Source organism: Saccostrea cucullata, unplaced genomic scaffold, assembly GCF_032062105.1.
Source record: "Saccostrea cucullata isolate Sc308-1 unplaced genomic scaffold, CSIRO_AGI_Scuc_v1 ctg272, whole genome shotgun sequence".
In the NCBI taxonomy this organism is placed as follows: Eukaryota; Metazoa; Mollusca; class Bivalvia; order Ostreida; family Ostreidae; genus Saccostrea; species Saccostrea cuccullata.
In genome coordinates, this window is record NW_026938795.1 from 846,022 (window position 1) to 870,376 (window position 24,355).

The 24,355-nt window shown below is 35.9% G+C and overlaps 1 protein-coding gene across 1 annotated transcript; it reads right to left on the bottom strand.

Moving 5' to 3' along the window:
- Nucleotides 1-299: 299 nt before the first annotated feature.
- On the bottom strand, nt 300-21,783 carry LOC134251267 (protocadherin Fat 3-like). The gene is made up of 19 exons (XM_062733649.1): nt 21,657-21,783; nt 13,577-13,888; nt 13,122-13,373; nt 12,601-12,672; nt 12,313-12,480; nt 12,002-12,083; nt 11,743-11,900; nt 9,207-9,374; nt 4,054-4,178; nt 3,657-3,837; nt 3,401-3,562; nt 3,155-3,304; nt 2,862-2,984; nt 2,549-2,731; nt 2,135-2,322; nt 1,216-1,806; nt 978-1,126; nt 773-891; nt 300-655 (listed from the first exon to the last, which is right to left on the bottom strand). The coding sequence occupies exons 1-19, from the start codon at nt 21,715-21,717 to the stop codon at nt 612-614; spliced, it is 3,288 nt and encodes a 1,095-aa protein (XP_062589633.1). The 5' UTR covers nt 21,718-21,783; the 3' UTR covers nt 300-611.
- Nucleotides 21,784-24,355: the final 2,572 nt, after the last annotated feature.

A 24,355-nucleotide genomic window follows, 5' to 3' on the forward strand; every position in this document is an offset into this window, starting at 1 on the left:
CATGATTATCTCCCCTTGGAAAAGGGAGTGGCCCTGAATATTTTGAACAAACTTGAAAATTCACCCAAGAATACTTTGTGCCAAGTTTGGTTGAAATTACACAGTAAAAAATTCTGAAGAAGAAGATGATATAAAATGTGAAAAGTTTACGTATTTACTTCCGCTGTTTTTAATAGCAACGATGACAACAACGAAAAAAACGCCAACAACCCCAAAATTGTACAACGATACAGACAACGGAAACAAATTTTGATCAGAAAAGCTCACTTGAGCCTTCGATATTTAGCTAAAAAGTGAAAAACATAAAGAAAAAATATGGTTGGCACTTCTCATTCAGTTTGTAATGCATCTATAATATGATCTGAAGTATTATGAGATTTAATAGCAGCTAAAAAAGAATGCATAAATACCTATTAATAACTCGCATCACAATGATCACATGTCTACTAATATTATCTAAGATAAATACAAACTTACAAATATGAAAAATGAATTGTTTTTTTTCTAGATTAACAATTCTAACAATGAAGAGGCAAATCAACTATATTATTTTATGTTTTATGCAAAAGTTAAAAGATTGTATATAAAGAAAAAAAATGATTTTTAAAATTTCACACCATGTTGCTGTCCTTGAAGACTTTGTCGCGCCCTTTACCTGAAAAAAGATGCGATTGTTTAAAAACGGTGACCATATACAAGAGATTCAAAAAGAGAAGACCGTGATTTGCAGAATCAATTAATGAATGTGATTAAAACTGGAATAACTCTATACTTTTTGCTTTCTTGGGTTTCTTTTGCCTGTTCTGGTCCTCTGGTACCGCTGGGTCAGAAGTTTGAGGTGCGGAGGATACGTTGATGGGTCCATTTCCAATCGGAGAAAAGCCAGACGCACTGCAAACGTATGTAAATGTTCATTATCTTTTCTTCAGTTCTGGCAAAATAAAGTAGATACAAGAATTTATTGCATTGCGTCTTACCCGCTGAATGCTTTAAATGCTACATATCCTCCGGTTGCTAACATAGCCACGCCCCCCATTCCCACGGCGGTCATCCACAACGTATTCTTCGCATCATTTCCGAAACTCCCCGGTTTTTCCGTTGTCGTCACGGCGATAGTCGTTGTCGTCTGCAAAATGGAAGTGATACGTTAAGAGTGAATGTGTAAAGGATGCGAAATACAGACGATCAAAGTTACAACGAGATAGATAAACGTACCGGTTCAAACAATATCACTATATTAGCTGTTGCCTCTAATGGGGGCGATCCAAGATCTAGAGCTTTCAGTTGGAACTCGAGATAACTTCCAAAGAAATACTGGCTCAAATTCTGTGCCACAGTGAATTCTTTGGTGACATTATCGTAGGAGAAGTAATTTTGTCCATTTGAATCCGTAGGTTGGTTTTCAAACCAGACACGCCCTATTGAGTTGTGGGGGGCGGTAAGATCTGCATCCGTCAGGGTGATCAATCCAACCACTGTCCCCGGGGTTATTCCAGGAGATATGGAATATGTGTAGTATTGCTGATCAAAACGAGGCGCATTATCGTTAGTGTCATAAATGGTGACGTACAAATCTGCCGTATCACTGAGGTAACCCTTGTCGTACACTTTGACTTTACACGACATCATTCTAGGAGCCCCATTATCAACATCTATGGCACGACCAAAGGAAAGAGCTCCGTTACTGGTGTCAAAGCTTAGGTATCGGGTATTAGCGCCACAATCGAGGGCGAAGAAATGGCTGTCGGTGGCGTCCACGTCTGTAAACACGTAAGCCGGAGGATATGGCGTTAATTGTGTACCCGCCTAAAATAGACAGAGAGTGCTGTTAATTCTGTACCCGCCTAAAATGGACAGAGAATAGTGTTAATTGTGTACCCGCCTAAAATGAACAGAGAATATGGTGTTAATTGTGTACCCGCCTAAAATGAATGGATAATGAAAAAGATGAAGATATCGGACAATTAGCGATCTATATAGTCTACAGATAATACACATCGGTACAGAAGACATGCAGGGACTCTCCGGAAATTCAAGAAGTTGGATCAGGTGCCTACAAGGAGTGAGCATTTCAGGATGGATATGCAGCATGTGTTACATAAAATAAGCGGGGTGAAACATGATGTTAATTTACCAGTCCTTCGTTAGCGGTGACCGTGTAGACAGTGGTCTGGAAGGTTGGAGCTTCATTGATGTCCCGGATGTATACCCAGAATCCTCTTCTTGCAGTCGAACTTCCGTCACTCACCCTGGCCTGAATATAATAGCTTGTTCTCGATAAGCTTTCATAGTCTATTTGGGTATTACTTGTGTAAACATCAGCTGTGAACATACAATTAACTTTATTCTTTCAAACGATGCTGTATTTCTAACTGCAAAGTTACAGGTTGTATTGCAATGGTATTGTATGCAATCTACTGGAAGAAATTGTAAACTACAATGTAAGAGAAACATATCAATGAAAAGAAAGATATAATTACTTTATGTAAATGAACTGGTATAAATGCTTTTAATTATGTTTTTAAAAAATGTGAAATGCTCGACATACTGGTATCTTTGATGGTAAAGTAAGTCCAGTCGCCATTAGTAATTGTAAAAGTTACAGTCAATGCATCAACGTCAAGGTCATAGAAGGTCACAGTAAACAGATACTGGTTTGTTGGAATCTTCTCGTTGATGTATATATTGTGTTGGGTCGGAAGGCTTATGTACGAGGGACCGTATCTGTAACCTTTGTAAGAAAGCAAACGTGAAATAGCTTTGTTTCAACCTTTTGAATTTCTTTACAAAATACATCATCAAAAAATTTGAACATGAATGGATAAAAATAATGAGAAGCTAATAACACAAACACAAGTTACCGGTAAGGTGAACTGGAATATATTTGGTTTTGGATTTTGTTTTGCCGTCTGTCACAGAAAATCCGACATTAAAACCACCTTTCCACCATCCTCCCATACTTTGATTGTATTCAACTAAACCACCTACAGAGAGAAAAATAATCTCAACCTAATCTAACCAGTTCTAGATTCTGCACAGTGTTTTTTGTCACAGGATCTTTCTAAAACAAAAATTGAACTCTTATAATGAGAAGAAGATTCATTGAAAAGGATTTGTGCTGCAGCCAGAGTATTTTTTTTCTCACTAGACTTACTGCTATCATCAAGCATCCAGACCGGACATGAATAAGGTCCACAGTATTCAAAGGCGTACGTGAAGTCCGAGTTATCGGGGTCAGTGGCGGTAAGGGTTATAAAGTCCGTCATGTTACTTCTGGAACTGGCACTGTATGAGTATCCATTGACTGGTCAAAAATAAAAAAAAAAAATCAAAATAAAAAACAAACTCAATATTGAACATATTTACATCATATAACGAAATCACGAAAAGGAAAACTTACCTGGAATATTACTTAACTCCGGGCGGACGTTACGTTGCAAGAATAGTTTGAAATATCCGTAAACTGGACTGTGTTTCCCATCTGTACAGGAGAGCTTTATTTCGTACTTCTTATTGGTGTCATAATCAAAGCCAGGGTTACTATTTAGAAGCAGATTGTAACCTGTAACATTCGTCGGGAAAGATTTTCATGACTTATATTTCTTTACTAGTTATAATTACTCAAACCTCATTGCAATTTAAATTCATTTACATACTCATTGAGGAAGCTCTGTTGAGGGAAAACAGTGACGTTGCAGACGATGGATCGACAGAGACGATGGAACACGTCACTGTGGTATCGGTGTCGTCTGCTACAGTCAACACGTGGAGGGTTTTACTGCTTTCTTGGTTCTCCGACAACGTCATAACGGCGGGGAGTGATGTGATCCGCGGCGGCTATAAAGTACAACGCTAGAGTACTTGACACGGGTATGGTACAAAAACGACGTTTTATATGGAAATTACTAGTATTTTATAGTAGATATAGCATTCATTAATTTTTATTTTCATCCAATTTTATTTTAATGCCAAACATTCTCAATTTCTGTTACATGTGGAATGGACAGTTACAAAATAAATGATTCCGAAAAAATATTTTTTTTATCTGCTTACAGTGTTTGAAACCTTGACTGACAATGAACCCCCAGATATGGTCGTGTTTAAACATGTCTTCTTTGCTGTAAACGTCATTGTGTAGGTCTGTCCATTGACGAGCGAGGAAGTTGTACTCACAACACCTGTAAGGTAAAAAAGTTCATTTTATCGATTCCATTAATCATTTAATTTAAACATTATGAATCATCAAGGACCTCTAGACACATCAGAGTTGGGATCAATTGTCTAGGAGGAGTATTTATCTCCTATCGAGTATACTCATCATGAGCACTTTGTATTGATGTGCTGAAGGGATTTTGAAATCGATGGTTTAACAATCGGAAATATGTAATTCATAAAATATCCAAACGATACCCTTTTTTTTGAAAAAAGGATCATAATATCGACCATTGAATCTGCGAATTGATAACTTTTAACAAGAGTATTGAAAGCTCTGTAACACCATGCAAATTATCTAGCTGTCAGTGTTCTGCCTCGGTTAAAAATTGATCTTTCTCAGAACGAATCAGTTATTAGTTAAACAGCATATGCATGTGATACTGGAATACTGGTAATACCGCCTAAATAGAGGGAAATGAAGATAAAAAAGAGGAAATCATTTCAAATTTGTCATATAGTTTAGTTAATAGTCGACCAATAAAATCTATCGTCGGTAAAATAGGCCAGCTATTAATCAGACGCTACAGACTTAACGTCTTTCAATTTTAGTTAGGTCAATATATTGCGTTGCCTAACCCCCCGTTCACACAGAGCTGCGACTTAACGACGATCATTCCGATCAAGCCACGATCTGAAAAAAGTTTTGGATTGGGGCGCATCGGTGCCGATCAGAGTCTAATTCGAGCAATTTGGCAAATTATGGTCTTCATTACGACCGTACTACGATGCCCCTACGTCAAACGCGCTGCTAACACGCTTCCACTACGATGTTACGCAGACCATTGCCGACCAGCGGCTGCGTTTACGCAACGCTGCCGCTACGGCATTCAAAATCATAATACGACCCTACGCAGACGTACTAGATGACTGTACGAGGATATTCGTACGGTGGTGCCGATCATATTACGATTGTATTAGCTTCTAGTACGATTTTGGCAATGATATATGTATATCTTGCAACTGAAGATTTTTTTAGTACATGATGCATATATCTTGCAACCGGAGATTTTTTCACGGCCTTTACGTACCATGCAGTTTATAGGACGTTCGAAGTCTCAGTTGAAAATGATCGTCAAGTATATTGTCACCCTTAACATGAAGTTGACAGATGATGATTCGTCAAATATCAGCTAGCGATATAAAAACAAAATGCTCTCTGATAGGTCGTGGTATGATCGGCGTAAGGTCATACGTAAGGTCATTGTAGGTCTTCGTGGGATCGTCAGGAACGTAGAGAGATAGTAGTTGGAACGTAGTGGGAGCGTACTTGATAAGTTCCTACGCTTTTACTGCGCCTTTACTACGATCACGAAGATCTCTCCACGATGCTTTCAGTGCTGCTGTACGATTACGGCGCTTTTACTACGCTCTTTTTACGAGTTTACCCCGATTGTCGGCTACGATCCCGCTACACTTGTTTTGAGCATGTTCAAAATCAGCGTGGCGAGAGCGTGGAGCTTTCCGATCATGAAGACCTTACCACAATGATACTGCGCTTATGAATACTCCACGACGTTTCTCCCCGATCAAGAAGACCCTACCGCCATCATACTGCGCTTATAAAGACTCCACGACATTTCTCCTGCGTTTTTTCACGATCGGCCACGTTTTCGATTACGCTTTGATCGTAGGAGAAGCGGCGTCTATGTGAACGGGGGGTTATGAATGGAAGGATACAACGCTGTTCTTCATAAGCGCAGACCCGCGTGGCGCAGTTGTTAGAGCGTCTGCTCTAGAGTCGCGAAGTAAGGAGTCAATCCTTACGTCGCGGGTTGAATCCCACCGTGGGACGTGGAGACCGGTCCTTCGAATGAGACCGCATAAACCTAGGCCCCGTGTCGCAGTAGGTGCTGGCACGAAAAAGATCCCTCCCTGCTCAATGGCCCTGAGTGCCGAGTATAGGACAAAATTTGCAGCTCTCCACCGTTAAGTGGTGGCGTCTCCATAAAAGTGAAAAATTCTCGAGAGGGACGTTCAACAATATACAATCAATCAATCAATCAATCATAAGCGCAGTATGATGGCGGTAGGGTCTTCATGATCGGGGAGCTCTACGCTTTCGCCACGTTCACATGTTCAGCCCGTGTCACACTGTCACGATTTTTGCTACGATTCTACACGACTTACAAAAAAACCATAAATCGACGACAATCGCCACGTTAGCATAGTATTTTTTGACAGAGTGTGTTTTTTTTCAGTGAGTCACGATACGACTACGATGTCCGCTCAACAATGCACGAGGCTTATACGATAACAGAACGAGTTTTGGCGAGTAATGTACGAACAAAGACGATCAAATAACGAACGCAATACGATCTTTATACGAATTTGCACGATTTTAAACGATGCTCTTACGAAGACCTACAAGTCTGTACGATGCATACACGATATTCCCACAAACAGTGACGAGTTCTTACGAATATACTTGGTTTGAGTAGATATATAGAAAGAGGGTTGCTTAAAATTCTTAAACATGATTTCGAAGTTGTAATTATATGGCTATAGCTACCGTGCGGAGGCTCTAACTGCTGCAATATTTGGGGGTACTTGAACAGAATATTGCAAGAACGACAAGACAATTGCCAATTTATTACACAATGGGCGTTCACAGAGGCAAAGAAGATACTAGAATGGATCACCAGACGTACTTAGTATGGATAATGATCGCTTGATGAAAGAACTTGAAACGGAGGATGTATTGTCATTCAAAAACTTCCTCAGAGTAGAGCCAGATATGTTTAGAGAGCTTGTAGACAGATTGAGTCCCAGATAACAAAAACAAGACACATGGTTCAGAAAGACTTTGGAACCTGGATTAAAGTTGGCAATTACACTTCGGTATTTAGCAACAGGAGCGTCATACACAAGTCTGATGTACGGATTTCGAGTTCCACATAATACAATTTCCTTGTTGGTTCGTGAAGTTTGTGAAAGTATAATAGTGGAATATGCTGATGAAGTAATTGCATGTCCAACAACTACAGATGAGCGGCAACAGTTAGCTGGGCAGTTCAGAATTAGATGGAACCTGGACCATGTCCTTGGTTCTTTGGATGGGAAGCATATTGCTTTAAAATGCCCCCGAAACGAAGGTTCGCTTTATTACAACTAAATAGAGTTCCACTCCCTCATTCTTATGGACCTTGTTAATGCTGATTATAAATTCATTTGGGTTGACGTAGGTGCAAATGGTTGTGCATCAGATACTACTGTGTTTAACAACTCAGAATTAAAAGATGTCATCGAAAATCAAAATATTGGATTTCCAGAAGCTGCCCTTCTACTAAATGATAACAGAAACATCCCGTATTTCATCGTGGGTGATGATGCCTTCCCTTTCAGGACATGGGTTATTAAACCTTTTGCAAGAAGGACTTTGACCAATGAGGAGCGTATATTCAACTATAGACCCAGCAGAGAAATGCGCGTTGTAGAAAATGCATTTGGAACTAGCCAACAGATGGCAATGCATCTTAGCTCCAATGCGCCAAGAACCAGAAACTATTTCACCTATTGTATTAGCATGTTACTGTCTTCGTGATTTGATATGCGAATGAGATTTACAAATCTCCAAAACGCGCACAATCGTACCATTTCGCAGTTCACTCGCACGGTACTTGTAATTCACTCGCCGTCAATCGCCTGTTTTCGTATCATATTCGCATGAAATCGTGCGACGTTCCTTTATAGTCGAGCAACACTCGCAGAAACTCGTGGGACACTCGCGATAAATCCTAGGAAACTCGCAGAGTCGGAAGTTCTACGAATTTTTGCGAGTGTCCTATGAATGTCGAAGATTTACAACGATTATGTGTACGAGTGTATTGCGATTGCTGTACGATCGCTTACGGATAACTAAAAATCGTACTGTGGCCACGATTGTTGTGAACATGCTCAAAACAATCGCCGCCTTTGGCGATTTACTGCGATGAAACACGAATTAAGAAGATATCCTACGACTATCTCTACGATGAACGCCGAATTACTGCGATTTTTTAACTCGTACTCTTTCGTAGCCAAAAATCGTGACAGTGTGACACTGGCTTAAAATAGCGTAGTAGAAGCGCCGTAGTCGTACAAGCAGCGCGGAAGCATCTGGAGAGATCTTCGTGATATTTTCATGATCGAAGGAAAGCGCAGTAAAATCGTAGTATAGTCGCGAACTTATTAAGTATGCTCCTACAACGCTCTGCATTACTAAAATATATTTCAAACCCAAGATATATATACATCATCACCGAAATCGTACTAGAAGCTCAATGCAATTGTAATATGATCGACAGCACCGTAGCGACATTGTCATACAGTCATCTAGGTTTGTGTAGCGTCGTAGTATATGTATAATCTTGAATGTCGTAGCGGCAGCATAGCGTAAACGCGGCCGCTGGTCGGCAACGGTTTGCTTTCATTGTAGTAGAAGCGTGTAAGCAGCGCGTTAGACGTAGAGGGATCGTAGTACGGTCGTAATGGAGACCATAATTTGCCAAATTGCTCTATTAAGACGCCGAAAGGCTTCTATCCGCCCCGATCCAAAACTTTTTCAGATCGTGGCTTGATCAGGATGATCGTCGTAAAGTTGCACCTCTGTGTGAACGGTGGGTAAAGAATGAAATGTAGGCGACACCAAAAAGTTCTCATGCATTCGAAAAATTTATGATTAATAAGAATAGAGAAGCTTAGAACCTTTTGTTAATAAAAATTCCTAAGTTTTTGAGAATCCACATTTGATTTAAAACACTTCTTGAATGTATTGTTGTACAGTACGCTTGGGGTTTCTCTTCACAAAAATGTTAAAATATGTTAAAGGAGTAAAGATATGGGCTATAAGAAATACATGTATTTACTGGATCCTGCAAATATACGAATCGTATCTTTGTTTTCATGGATTTTTATGTGAAGTTTTGGAACACAGTAGAGGTACAGTAGCTCTGATGATAATAAATTAATTTTAAGACATTTTAATGAAAATCCTAAATAATTCCAATAATTACCTGAGTTGGAGTTCCAGGTAAATTTTCCGCTTGGATCACTCATGGTTCTTGTGAGTATATCCTGTGTACGCTGTCCATTTACCACGGTGTATACCTGTGTTCCAGGCGCTGCATTGTCATACAGGTGTATTGTCCTGCCCGAGTTTACAAACCACAAGTCGCTCGTATCTAAAAACGGGATTCAAAACAAGTTTTCGAACTTCTCAGCAATAGAAATAGCTCAATCAAAACTTATCTATACCATTATTTTTTTCTTAAAGATTTTTTTTTCGAAACTAGAGGTACTGTGATCAATGAGCTCACTAAATGATACCCCCGCCTCCCATATGAATATAGTGGGAGTGTCCATGTTTTGTTGTGGGAAACCCAAAATATGTGTCTGATCAAAAAGTAAAATAGGAGGTGCACAATGGCAATATGTAATAAAGATTCTGTGAAAGTTTCATCAAATTTCATTCATTGGTATGAGAGGAGTTGCGGATAAGAGATGGGTATCCCAAAGCGTAACAGGTGGACGCACGGGCAGACGGACGGACGGACAGACGGACATAACCATTACTATATACCCTTCCGCTTTTCAAGAGGGGGGAATAATAAAAGCATCGTTATCTTGTTTATCTTCTGTCAGTATAACGAAAGTGTCCCGCGTATCAATATCTAGTAGCCATCCACGTAAGTTTTTGTCAACATAGTTTATCATGTCAAGTCAAGATAACTATCTCGTCAAGTAATGAAAACTTTCAGGTTTGTCGTCAAATACCGACTTTTAATAGTCACTTGTACAGCCAAGATAAGCTTTTTATTTTTGCGATAGCTATCTCGACAAAAAGAGATAATTTATCTTGTTTAGCGACTAAGAGTTATCTCGTCATGTCAAGATGTCAAGCTATTACAACAAAATGTGATAGCTTATCTTGACTGGACAAGATATAAAGTCGGTGTCTGCGACTATGCTATATTGACAAAAAATTATTTGGATGGCATAAATATGCCACCAAATATCTGAGGAAAAACTAAGATTAGAAGTGCATAAGATGCAGCATTTGTAACAGGTCTGATGGAGTTCTACCTCTCTCTTACTTTTCTCTAAGATGAGTTTGATTGCGATGTGAATCAATTGTATCTCTCTCTCTCTTACTCAGTTTGCTTTGAGCTTTCACAATAACTTGAATCATTCTCTCTCTTCCACTTTCTCTTACCTGCTCTAGAGTCGCGAATTAAGGAGTTGATCCTTACGTCGCGGGTTCGAATCCCACTGTGGGACGTAACGACTGGTCCTTCGGATGAGACCGTATAAACTGAGGTCCCGTGTCGCAGTAGGTGCTGGCACGAAAAAGATCCCTCCCTGCTCAATGGCCCTGAGTGCCGTGCAGCTCTCCACTGGCAAGTGATGGCGTCTCCATATGAGTGAAAAATTCTCGAGAGGGACGTTATACAATCAATCTTTTTCTTACCTACCATTTTCTACGATGAGTGCTACGGCGATATGACTAAGTTCCTTCCATTGCAATTTTCTAAGTTGAGATTGATTACAATATGAATCAGCTATCTATGCCTCTTTCTCTCAGACCGTTTTCTATGTTGAATACTTTTGTCTTTCTATTTTTCTTACCGTTATCTTAGTTTGTTCTATGACAATGGGAAAAATCTCTCTATCTCTTTCTCTCTTACACACCTTTTTCAAGTTAGAGTTTGATGGATCACCTCTATCTCTCCTTACCATTCTATCCCCAATCTCTTATCTCAGCGTTCAGTTTGATAGTGATGAGTATCACTCCTCCCTCCCTCTCTCTTGCTTTCTTCTAATTTTAGTTTGATGGGGGTATGAATCACTTTTATTCTCACTTTCACTCTCCTTACCATTTTCGAAGTTGAGTTTGATTGATTGATTGTATGTTGTTTAACGTCACTCTCGAGACTTCTGCACTCCTATGGAGACGCCACCACTTGCCGATGGAAAGCTATAAATTTTGTCCTATGCTTGGCACTCAGGGCCATTGAGCAGGGAGGACCTCGGTTTATACGGTCTCATCCGAAGGAATCTCCACGTCCCACAATGGGATTCAAACCCGCGACGCAAGGATCAATTTCTTACTTCAATTCTCTAGAGCAGACGCTCTAACCACAGTTCCACGAGGGCGACAAGCTGAGTTTGATTATGATAGGCATCAATTCATGCTCTATCTCTCTTCCATACAGTTACTATCTTTTCTACTTCCCCGTGTATAAGTTTAACTGGATGGCGATATGTGTTCATTCTCTCTCTCTGTCTCTCATTCTTGCTCTCTCTATCTTCACCGTTTTCTAAGTTTTGTTTAATGGCGATTCGTGTAACAATTTTCTCTCTTCCTTTCTCTCGTTTTCACCTTTTCTCTTTGTTCTCTAAGTTGAGTATAATGGGAATTCTTGCATCAGCTCTCCCTCTCTCTCTCTCTCTCATTTTCGCTCATTCTCGTTGTTCTATAAGTTAAGTTTGATGGTAATTCTTGCACTACCTATTTCTCTCGTTCTCTCTCCCATTTCCGTTTTTTCTCACCATTCTCTAAGTTGAGTTTGAGGGCAAACTGAGCGTTGATGCTGGAGTAAGAGGAAACACTTTTTGTTGTCCCAACTGTTGTAGTTCCCCACGAGAATCGCCTCTGGTTATTACTTCCGGTGGAAGTGTACGGTATCATTTCTTGTCCAGGACTATACCTATATATTGAATTTGAAAATTCAATGATAAGTTATATGAAACTCATTCGTTTTTTACTGGAATTTTTTTTTAGTGCTGTAGGAATTAACAAAACTCTTACCATCCAATTTTATCTCCATCATTTACAGTTATTCTCTCGTTATCAGGAACGATGTACTTGACGATCCTGTTGATGTTTCCAGCTTAAAAAAGGAAAAAAAAAATTGTAAAAGGTCATTGCAGTCAATGAATATTTTATTAAAATTAAAGTGCTTATTATATCATATATATGATGCCGATATATGCAATAAAATTTGCTTTTATCTTTAACTAAACAAAACCATGAAAGCAAAAGCTTGACCAATTGATATTTGACAAAATACTGAAATAGGATGGATGTTTTACATATATTGTGTAACAACAGCGACCTACAGTGTATGCAGAGGTAATTGTAGCCAACCAGTTTGTAGCTGGATCCCGACAGAGGGCGCCAAATCTGGAGGTAAATCGACCCGGACCTTTTAGGATACAGCGACCAAGACTCCACGGCCCCACAGCACGTTATAGAGGACGAGGTGTCCTCCAGTATGTACGTCACACCTGAGTGAACATACAGGTCAAGGTATGGTGGTAAAAAGATGTCATTTACTTATAAATTATTAAAACTTTGAAGGCGACGTTGAAATCACTAAGAACAAATGGAAGAAATAAAAGACAAACCTGAATTGCTATTAATAGATGAGGTCTTAGAGAGATCACCCCCTCTTTCAAAACCGCCACCGGTATCGCAATCTAAAATATAAAAGATGATTATCTTACCTATATATTACTTGTCCGTAACTTACCCGAATATTACATGTAAATATCTTCCCTGAAACTTACATGTAAGTGTCTAACCCGAATCTATTCATGTAAGTATGAATGTATCTTCTCTGAATCTTACATATAAGTATCTTCCCTGAATCTAACATGCATGTAAGTATCTTCTCTGAATCTTACATATAAGTATCTTCCCTGAATTAAACATACATGTAGGTATCTTCCCTGAATCTGACTTGTAAGTATCTTCCCTGAATCTTACATAAAAGTATCTTCTCTGAATCTTATCTGGTAGTACACATCAATGTCTTCCGGAAAACAATGCATGAGATATATTTATTATAAAAGAAATATATTAATTGCAATTCTGCCTACACACGAGACCGCTGCAACGGCTATTAAACATTGAAGTGTTAACTTACACCATGGACACGGCACTTTAGACTGGACGAATGCGGAGAGGGTCACAGCTAACTGGGAGTATTCTGTTTGTAAGTAATGTGACGGATCGTGTGCAATGTCTATCAACATAGGAACATCCAGATTGTTTCCGATCCCGACTGATATGATTACAATGCCGGCGGCCTTGACGAGAGCGGCCTCGGCACGTTCGTTGTCATTGGAGACACCGTCTGTGAGGACAACCATTATGTTTGTTGCGCCTGCGCGGTCACCTGTTGATGAAGATACATTACATGTAAATGCTTTGACTATTGGAAAAATGCCTGAAGATTTATTAGTAAAGAGAAATCTGTTTCAAATATCTAATTTTTATTGAACTTTTAAATCAAGTCCTTCACCTTTTCTCAAGGTCCTTACTTTGACAACATTAACCAACAATTTTTTAAAATCCTGTATATATATATTAGAGTCTAACCTTTGTTTGAAAGAAACATGTTTTCCCTTGTAAACCTCATAGCACTACCTATCCTCGTTCCACCGGCCCTGTAGTCAATATTCATAATGGCGGTCTGCATACTGGAGACCGAGCTGTAGGCATTCAGATGAAATATGGTTCTTTGTGAAGACTGGAAACACATCACCCCGACGCGGACGTTGCCCGAGTCTATGTCCAGGAGGGCCACCGAGTCTCTCAGTGCCTCGAGGGTCAGCTGGAAGTTATAGGATCCGACGGAACCGGACTCATCCGTCACAAAGATAATGTCGGACTGGGAAGGACCGCATCCTCCTGTAAGGGTGATTTCACAAACGAGGTACATGTACTTAGGTGTCAAATCATTTCCACCTAGTTATTGTTAAGGTCAGGTGATAGAAACATTTTTGGGAGGAGACGTAATATCATGACACATGATTAAAAAAGAGGATAATTCTTTGAATTTTTTCTCATTAGCCCTAAATGCCGAGTATAGGACAAAATATGCAGCTCTCCACCGGCAAGTGGTGGCGTCTACATATGAGTGAAAAATTCTCGAGAGAGACGTTATACAATCAATCAATCAATCAATCATTAGACTTGGAAAATAAAACTGACTTGGAAAATATTAATTAATACTTCAATAGAATTACAAATATATGAACAAATTACACTCAGCAAAACGTTTACAGATGAAAACAAATTTCAGAAAATGTAGGCATTTGCCAAAACTATTCAATATAAACTTTATAAAAATATACAAAGCCAGTTGAAATGGTAAAAATTAGCCTTTATGATTTTTCTGATTTTTATGAGGAAAAGCAAAATGGTAAAAATTAGCATATGTGATTTTCTGATTTTTTACCATTTTGCATTTCCTCATAAAATTCACCTGGCTTGATATATCTTTTTTTATAGTTTATATGACACTTTTAGCAACAAACTTACATACAGCTGTAATCTGAAATTTGTTTTCATCTGTAAACCTTTAGAGGTGTGATTTGTCCATATGTATTATTTTATTAACCTTTTCGCTGCCGAGCAGATTTGGAGTTCAAATTACGTACAGTGCCGTGACAGTTTTCTTATTACGTTAAATCTATGACGTAACGTTACTATGACGTCACAAAAAGTAGGTAAAGGTATAAAAACTTTATCGCCTTTCACTTTTTGCAGAAATTGGTTTAAAAACAGACAATATAGAATAAATTCTACAACGACAAGACCCTTGAAAAATATATTTACAAAAATTAAATTAACGCCAAATTTATGCGCAAATAATATATTTCCAGTTGATTATGTGGGTAGATATTATTATTTTTTTTTTATAAGAAAAATTATTTTGTGTTACGTCAAGAACCTGTGGGTTAAACTATATATTTCATAATAATGAATGCAATACGAGTAAAATTAAATATATACAAATGCACTGGTATTGAAACATAAATAATGCATAAATAACTATTAAAAAGTTTTCATGAATTGTCGTTGAGAATTCTATCGTACTTAAAAAGGATTCATTTCTGTTTGTACACCTCAATATGTAGTTTTTAACGTAGACCTTACATAATACATTTATATCAAATGTAACCGGCCCGTAGCTGAAAACTTTACTATAGCACTCAGAAAAAAAAAATATATATTGATAGCCCGGTCTGTCAAAATATTTAATTGGAGAGCTACAGCTAGTTCTGCAACTATCCCGGCCATTAGAAATGGTTTAAAGTTCGATGGGGGTCTTAAAAAAACCTAACTTTTAGAACAAGATTGTTCAAAATTAAAGGAGAAATAATATCTCTAAAATGTTGCAAATACATGTACATTTTATTTTCTTTTAAAAATTTGATTGCAATGCATATCCTTAGTAGTTGTGACTTAAAAAAATAAATATATCGATAGGTTTTAAAATTATTTACAAAAAATGAATTAAATTTTTGGAAGTAATTTTAAGATAAAAAATTAAAATATCTATTTGATATTTACAACATACTTAAAGAAAATTCTAAAGCATCTCAGAATATGTGCAAGCATTTTGTTTCCATGAAAACATGGCAAATGATTCCTATTAATTAAGCAAGAATTAACACCGGTCTTTTGATGCTGACAATCCAAACACGCAATGATGAATTAATAAATAAATTAAAAATAAAAGGTGTTTAAGTTTTTTAATGATATAAAATAATAATAATGGTTATTACATGTGTAAAGCCGAATCAAAGTTCATAAACATAAAAATGAAAAGGGAAAAATAACGTGATTTAATTTAACGTCATATTTAATTATGACGTCATTACGACCAGCGTCCTGCAACCAGGTGTCTGCAAGTGGGTCTCAAAATGAGCGACTCTGACGATTTTTCGGACGACTCTGATTCAGAATTAGAAACGGAAATCGAAAGTGATGACGAAGAAGAAATGGTGTTTATGAATCAACAGCCCTGGGTACGTGTCCTGCCCCCAGAGCCAGAGGACGAAGAGCCTTCAAACTTCACAGAAAATGTTAGTCCAAAAAATATGCCACCATCAGACAGCAAACCCATATCTTACTTTTTTATGATGGTGACTGTAGACCTGATAAATAGGATGGTTTTGGAGACAAACAGGTATATTCCTTTTTTCATATATATACATGCATATATATACACATATAATTATTTATAAATATGTTAAATGTTATCACGTAAGTTGACAAGACGCTATAATGCATTCATATATAGTCAATAAAATGAAGAGTATTTGATCCCCCTTTATTCATTTGGACAAATTCAATATATATTCGGACAGATGGAAAATTCGTTCGGACAATTAAGATACTCGCTCGGATGGTTTGTTCCCGTTTTGCACACATTTAAATTACAGGTAATTAAAAAGTGTGTGAAAACAGTGAATTAAAGGTGAAAAATTATTTAATTGCTATGTGTTTACCATCCGCTTAGAAAGTAGGTGAAATGTGAACTTATAGTGAAAAAATAAGAGAATAAATAAAAGTTAATGTATTTAATATTTATTTATCTTAAGGCCCTCTTGGCTTGGGCATTATTTTTCAAATCAATTTTTATTCTCTATTATTTTTTTTTATTTGTTGAATCTTTAATTCATTTTGCAGAATAATAAATTTTTTGTATTGGAGCAAATAAAAAAATCTAATATTGAATTATATAGATTTGATTGCTTATTCTTTAAAATTTGTAGGATTTTTTTTTTCTATAAAATATTTACCAAACAGGACACTGCAAAGTTTGTACAATCCATACGTCACATATGCTATATATACATGTATATGCCTCATTTTATAAATCGGGCAAAATACGGTACCATCATGGATTTCAACCCAGAACTCGAACATGTAAAGCGAGAAATATATATTGACGGACAGACAGACTGAAATTAATATTGTTAATAAAAAGATAACTTAAAAGAAAAAAATACTTTTTCATTACTAAATGTAGTAATAGGTGACAGAACGCTTTGATTAATGCTGGATTGGCCCCGAGATGTTCCACATCAATGCAGTCAATGCCCACAAAAAATATTGTATTTGAAAAATAATTCAATTAAAAAATATGAATAACAATAACAATTGATATTTGTCTGTGTATGCAGTTTTTATATTTCTGTTCCTTTTGATCTCATACATTTTATTTACCAATTCACTACCCTGCATGATTTCATTTGGCATGTACATTTCAAAAATACTAGAAGTGGTTTTCAACGAATTAACAATTTTTAATAGTCAATATTATAATTTTTATCAGAAATGTAAGTGTTTTTTTTTTCATATTACACTCCATAAAAAGGAAAATATGCACCGAAATCAGGAAAAGATTGAATGAAAGAAGTTTTTAAGAATGTGTCAGGGGCTCTGCGAATACGGGCAGAATGTAATTTTGTTGCATTATCTGCATGAATAAAATATTTTAAGCTTGTATTAAACTTTGCAGTGTATAAACATATACATTATATCCCCTCTACTTATTTAAAAGGTAGTCGGACGGAATATTTTTGAATTTCAATTGCTGCATTATTATTAAATTTTATACATTGACAGTACCAGTTCGGGATTTTGATTGGTCAAAGACTCAAAAGCCCACTCACTAAAACCTTTAAGAAGGAATTAAAAATGAGTGAATTTTCAATTTGTCTGAACCAATATTTATTTCGTCCGAATCAAACTTAAAGTAGGATATATTAATTTAAGGGACCAAATTTGAATTCGCCTGAACCAGTATTTAATTATATTTCGTACGAATATTGAAATTGAATTATTGAGGCGAAGTAGTCTCCCTATATGGCTTAAAATTCTACTAGCTATTCAAGATAGAAAGATAAATAGTCGTGAAAATGCTATTTGACGCGGGCGGGGGTACAACTCTTTGCTACTTTGCTAAAAGAAAAAAGGGGATCAGTGTTTTAACATATATATTCATTAGTAAAAAGTTATAGGTAAAAGAGGCCCCCTCCCATGCAAGCCCTCTAAATATTGCCTTGAATATATCACAATACCTACCAACATTTGAATTCATTTACCCTAATGGTTGTTAGATTACATAATCTCTCTCTCTCTCTCTCTCTCTCTCTCTCTCTCTCTCTCTCTCTCTCTCTCTCTCTCTCAGTAAACGTGTTCACAATTAAAATTATCTAAAAGTGCTATGCAAGTATTTTTCATACTATTTATCAATATATTTTTAGTGAACTCAAACACGTATATTCAGAAAAAAAAAACAAATAAAAGACTATTTTTATGCCTCGTAATCAAAGAGTCGAGTGTATATAGATTTTGCTCTTCTGTTCGTTCGTATGTCTGTCTGTTTGTTCGCAAAAACTTTGGAATGGATGAAGTTATGACTGTCATATTTCACAGAATATTCCTTGTGACACGACATGTCTTTCGGTTCGACCTTTTGGCCTTGGAGTTTGAGTATTTGATCCTCTTTGAAGAAAAAAAAATCGAACATTAACATTGGTCATAACTTTTGAACAGTTGGTGCAAAGACTTTCATGCTTTACATTAATCTTCATTGTGACACGAGCTTTCATTTAATCTTAATATTTTTACCCTTTGACCTTGACCTTAGATATTTACAATACGGGGTCATCAGTGTTTCACAAACACATCTTGTTTTTTCTCAAATACAAACAGTTAATCTCTTCTTGTAGATATGCCGCGCAGTTCATTGCAAGCAAGGATCACATACGGAGATTTTCTAGGCTGCTCGATTGGCGTAAAATCGGAGAAGTTACATTCAACGAAATGAAAGCGTTTATCGCTGTTATTCTGAATATGGGGCTTATCAGAAAGGCAAACATTGGTGAATACTGGCACACAACATATAAAAGTCAGGAAACAAGCTGGTTTCGAAATGTATTTAGTAGAAATAGATTTCAACAAATCCTCCAGTTTTTTCACTTGGTGAATAACAATGACATTCCAAACAGAAATGATCCAAACTACTGTCCCGCAGCAAAGTTTCAGGTGCTTGTTGACCATTTTAATACTCAGTCATCACACCATTTAGTTCCAGAACAAAATATCAGCATTGATGAAAGTTTAATTGCTACAAGAGGAAGATGTACAATGTTGCAATACATCCCATCAAAAAGCGCGAAGTTCGGGGTAAAACTATGGATGCTTGTAGAAGCAGCATCAGGGTACATATACAATATGAGAGTATACAGGGGTAAGCGATACGACCCCACCCCTAGAGGTACAACGCAAGGTTCATACGTAATAAATATGTTACTTGAGTCGTCCAGATTGCTGAACAAATGGTATCATGTGGTTTGCAAGTTTTTTCATGTCCATTGATTTGGCCAAGCAACTTCTCCGTGACCAAACATACTTACTGGAACACTAAAAAAATCGCTACATGCCCAACAAAATCAAAAATCCCCAGCTAGGACAAAACGATTCTATCTATATGCGACAAGGTGAATTATGTCTTTGTAGTTATAAAGAAAAAGAACACCGAAAACCGGTCCGTATATTAACAACAAAAGAAAAGGCAGTGAACAACATACGCGGTAAGCCAAAAGTACTTGAATTTTATAACAAAAATATGGGTGGAGTGGACTTGGCAGATTTAATGGTGACATCATACAGCAGCAACAGAAAGTCCATGAAAGTTTGGCGTAAGATAGTTTTTAACTTGATACACAGGATGGTTATTAACTCGTACATACTCTATAAAAAGAATACGTCAGATTTTCCCATGAAAAGCAGGCTTTCTTTCATTCAAAGCATTATCTACGATTTATCGAAGGACCATCTGTCCGATAAAGAAGATGCTGCTGAAAACACAGCTGCTGGGCGAGGATTTGTTAAAGTTAAACTAAGGAAACTTCCGATTGGCAAGCAAAAAGAATGCTCCGTATGTTCAGACCGTAACGGTTTTGGAGGTCGCAGAAGAACGAGGACGATCTGTACGAACTGCCAGAAAGGTTTACGTAAAGACTGTTTGATGGATCACTTATGTGTGGCTGAGGACTAAACACTGTCGATTGCAATTTGTTGGAATACACAAAGTAACTTTAAACTTTTTAAAATAGTATTAGGCTAAAAGCACAATTCGCAGACATTTGTCTGTGTGTCTTACAGTATACTCAATCTAACAGCTAGCTGAGCTGTTAGTTATGGCAGAGAACATACGTATAACTTATGCCTATAAGTTTTAAATGTCTTAAAATTTATAGACGTTTTATGCGGTAATTTTTGTTTTTGTGTATACTTTGAGGTAAAAATTATATATTTACATAATTAGCATATTTGTAAACAAAATGTCGATGTCGTCGTACAGGAAGTATATCTGCTGTACATGCGGTATAATGTACATACATGTACATGTAATTTTTTTAACTTATGTATACGGAGACATATACGATAGATAATTAAGTCACACTTGTTGAATTTTTTTTTTTCTAATTCCACATTACTAGGATATCTCCAGCTTGTTTAGATATATAGTGATGACATTGAATAAAAAATATTCACTTTACTGAAATAATCACTAATACTGTATTACATTACTTCATTATAACCGCAGTCAACACATGATCAAAAGAGAAAAGAATTGTAATTAATGGAATTTTATTTTCGTTTAATATATTATATTAGTTAGTTAGTATTATTATATATTAAAAGAACACTTTCTTGTATGTGTTGAAAGGAGGAGGGGCAAATGAATTTTGTTTATCATTCATATATCTAAAATGTTGATAAATTTTTTGAATCTAAATAAAAATACATCTGTAGTATTACTCTGTTTGCATTTTCTATAAAGTGATATTATGGAGATGAAGAGAATTAGAAAACCTGTAAATCAGAATTTCCATACATAGAAACATACATGTAGACAGTTGTTTAATTTCAAATCAGAATGTACTGTTTTAAATTTCAAATAATGACTAATAACATACCCGTTTAACATTCCTTCCAAATAATTTTTTCAATAGAACGTAAAATGATAGTTTCCGTCATAACAAGAGGCTAAAATGGCGCTAAACTCTGAATTATGACGTAACGTCATAATCAGTTTTACTTGTGACGTAAATAAGCTAACGGTAGGCCCAAAATAGGCCCGCGGCACTAAACGTAGTATTTGAAAATAGGCCCAAAATAGGCCCGCGGCACAAAGAATGTTAAAATATTAACCAATATTTTCCCAGTCTATTACATTTTTCAGGTCTTAGGAGAAAAAATTCAAAGAATTGTCGTCTTTTCTAAACTTGTGGCATGATATTAAGTCTCCTCCAAAGAAAAAAAAATTGTATCATCAGTCCTTAAAAATAAAACAATGATGCCATATACCCTTTTTCAAATAAAGTATCGCTTTTGTAAATGAATATCAATCTATTGTATATATATGCATACATTTACTATAATACGTTTATATATTGAACTAAACAATAACTTAAATACTTCTACTCAATCTACTATGACACCAGCACATTGTGGTAAAAAAGATCTTGCTGTGATTTTTACTTTAAAAGAAAATATGCTAGTTAAAAAAATAGAGTTAGGTCCTTAAATATTCATAAACAATTTTGATATATGATAAATTATGAACATTTCACACATTGTTAATTACCCTGTGCCTGATCAAGAAATTGGAAAAGGACAACGAAGAACAGACTCAAGGCAGGCTTCATATTTAACAAAATCTCCTCAATGAGGGTAAAATCAATCCATTTCTGTCCATTATATCTAACTAAAAGAGAGTGATTAAAGATCTATCTAAGATCAAATTCAATAAAATCACCACGTACCATTTAACATCAAAAGGTTAATTAACCAGAACGACTTCTTGTGAAAGCTAACAATATTCCTCTACAGTTATTGTTTTTAAATTCTTTAAGATACACGCTAATCAATCTTCAACCATAAAACAAATTCTTATCGCCAAGAAAATCTTGGCAATATGTTTCTTTTGAGAGTAATAAAAGGAAACCACGGAATCACTCTCTCGACCGTCATATTTGGTAAAACAAAAACTGTAAAAGTTGTCAAACCTTAGATCTAGTGTATAGATGTTGACATGCTTTTTGGACAACTTTTGCATTTAATTTCATAAACAAAATCAAATTATATAATTAAAAGATTCCAATCTGAAAGACAAAAGTTTACAAAACTAAATTGTGTACATTTATTTCAAATTGTAAATTATAATTTAGCCCGAACTCTATTATTTCATTCAAGATAACGATACTTGGTGTTTATATTTGGTCTTTATTTAAAGAAACTAAATAAATTTTAAACTGGTTTTCGTTACCTGTTGAATTCCCCAACCCAGCATTATAATCATGATTACTTTTAAGGGGGGACCTATGTCGTTCTACGTCAAAGCAGCGTTATGTGACGTCACAATAGCGACGTTTGTTCTTTTCCCGCTGACTTTTGCAACTGTGATTATAGGCATAACATTGTTATTAATATAATCAATAACGTACACAGTTTACAAAAAGAATTTTTTTTTCATTAATTAAAACAGTTTTATTTGATTTATGGAGTTTGTTAATATTAGCATTCTCTTCCTTTGGTTGATAATTCATAGCAATTTCAGTTGTGAAGAAATACCTCCATGATATGCTGATATAAAAATGCAAAAAAAAAAAAAGAAGATAAAATTCAGCAAAGACAGCGGCTTAAATAAGGGAAATATGTTTATGATTACCATTAATTGTATTTTCTGGATAAAACTAAGAAAAAATTAAGAAATGTACTTGTACTTATATTTTATTTATTTATAGTGTATGTAGATTTTATTGTATAAAATCATTCCTAGGTTCTATTAGGTGTTGGTTGTTGACGGGGAAAGGGGGGATGATTAGAATGAAGAAGAAAAGAGTTTATCTGTTTAAATTATTTCTTATTAAAACAAAATTTACGTACATGTTTTTTGCAAAATAGTTTTACATTCAGATATTTGTCAGTGCTAACTTAGGAAACCTTTTTTTTAGTGCAGAAAGGTCAATATTTATGACAGAAGAGTGCGAAAATAAAAGAAAACGTCATATTTCTCGTTTATTTTATCATAAAGGTATACTTTTTTCTTTGATAAAATAAAGAGAGGGAGCATTTCTTTCAAAAAATATGAATTACAACATTTTCACACAAAGACTTTTTAAGATATTACCTGTTACGCATGTCGGAATTGTAAAAAATACGACAAGAAAAACGGGGTGATACTTACATTGTGCTCCTTTATAATTTTTCTTTCGAGATGAATTACAATGAATTTGCCTTCATTTTAAAGAGACAAGTCATATAAATCAAATACATGTTGATTTCGAATGTGATTTGACATTTTTGGTTCTTTTTAGCGCATATTTGGAGTAGAACAATAATGTCTGAAAATAATCTATTTTTAGCATTTCACACAGTTTTTGCACGTGCTCCTGTGTAAAAATAAGCATATGAAGGTATTGTTTTTAATACTTAAAAATTAAGAGGAAGTGGTCAGGAAAGAAATATCAAAGTTTTGAAAATTTCACACAAAGACTTTTCGGACATAGGTCCCCCCTTAAATCAATATAGATATTAGATGTCCCGAATCCGCTATCGCTTCTTAAACTTTGAGAAGCGATAGCGGATTCGGAACATCTAGTTTTAATTAGATTGCTTTAAAATTCATTTAAATGTTACCGAATATTATTATTTCTGTTAACACTTAAATAATTTTTTTTGAATGAGCGTCTTGAATACTTAGGTTACAGGTTTGCCAGACTGGCTGTGTAGAGGTATCATCCCCCTGGTGCCCTCTGTATTCAAGATGCACTATATATATATAAAAATTGATTTTCTATACTTTTGATCAAATGTGAGACTATACTGTGATTATGTGACAAATCCTACATTTTCATATTGATACAACTTGTGGTATTGCACCTCTTTATGTCAGACCTAATTACTAAGTCATATTACATTATAAATCTATACTATTCAATATTGTAATCAGTGTAATCGTATTGTATTTAGTTTGTTCATGCCCCCTGAGGGCCCTTGATCAGTTGATTGGTGAATAAACCACCATCATCATCACTATTATTATTATATACTAATTAAACAGCTGAAAAAAAAAACACGGAACATGGAACTAAGATCCGAAATAAAAAGAACAACTATTTGGGATCTATGGTAGCCGTGTTGAGGTCACCATGCATACAAGGCTACAGGACATTATATAGCGAGGTCTGGTCCCAAGAGGGCGAATCTCCTACATAAGTTTTAAAGGTGTTATAGGGAAAAAGTAATGTATTCAACTAAATATAAAAGCTATTAAACTGTAGA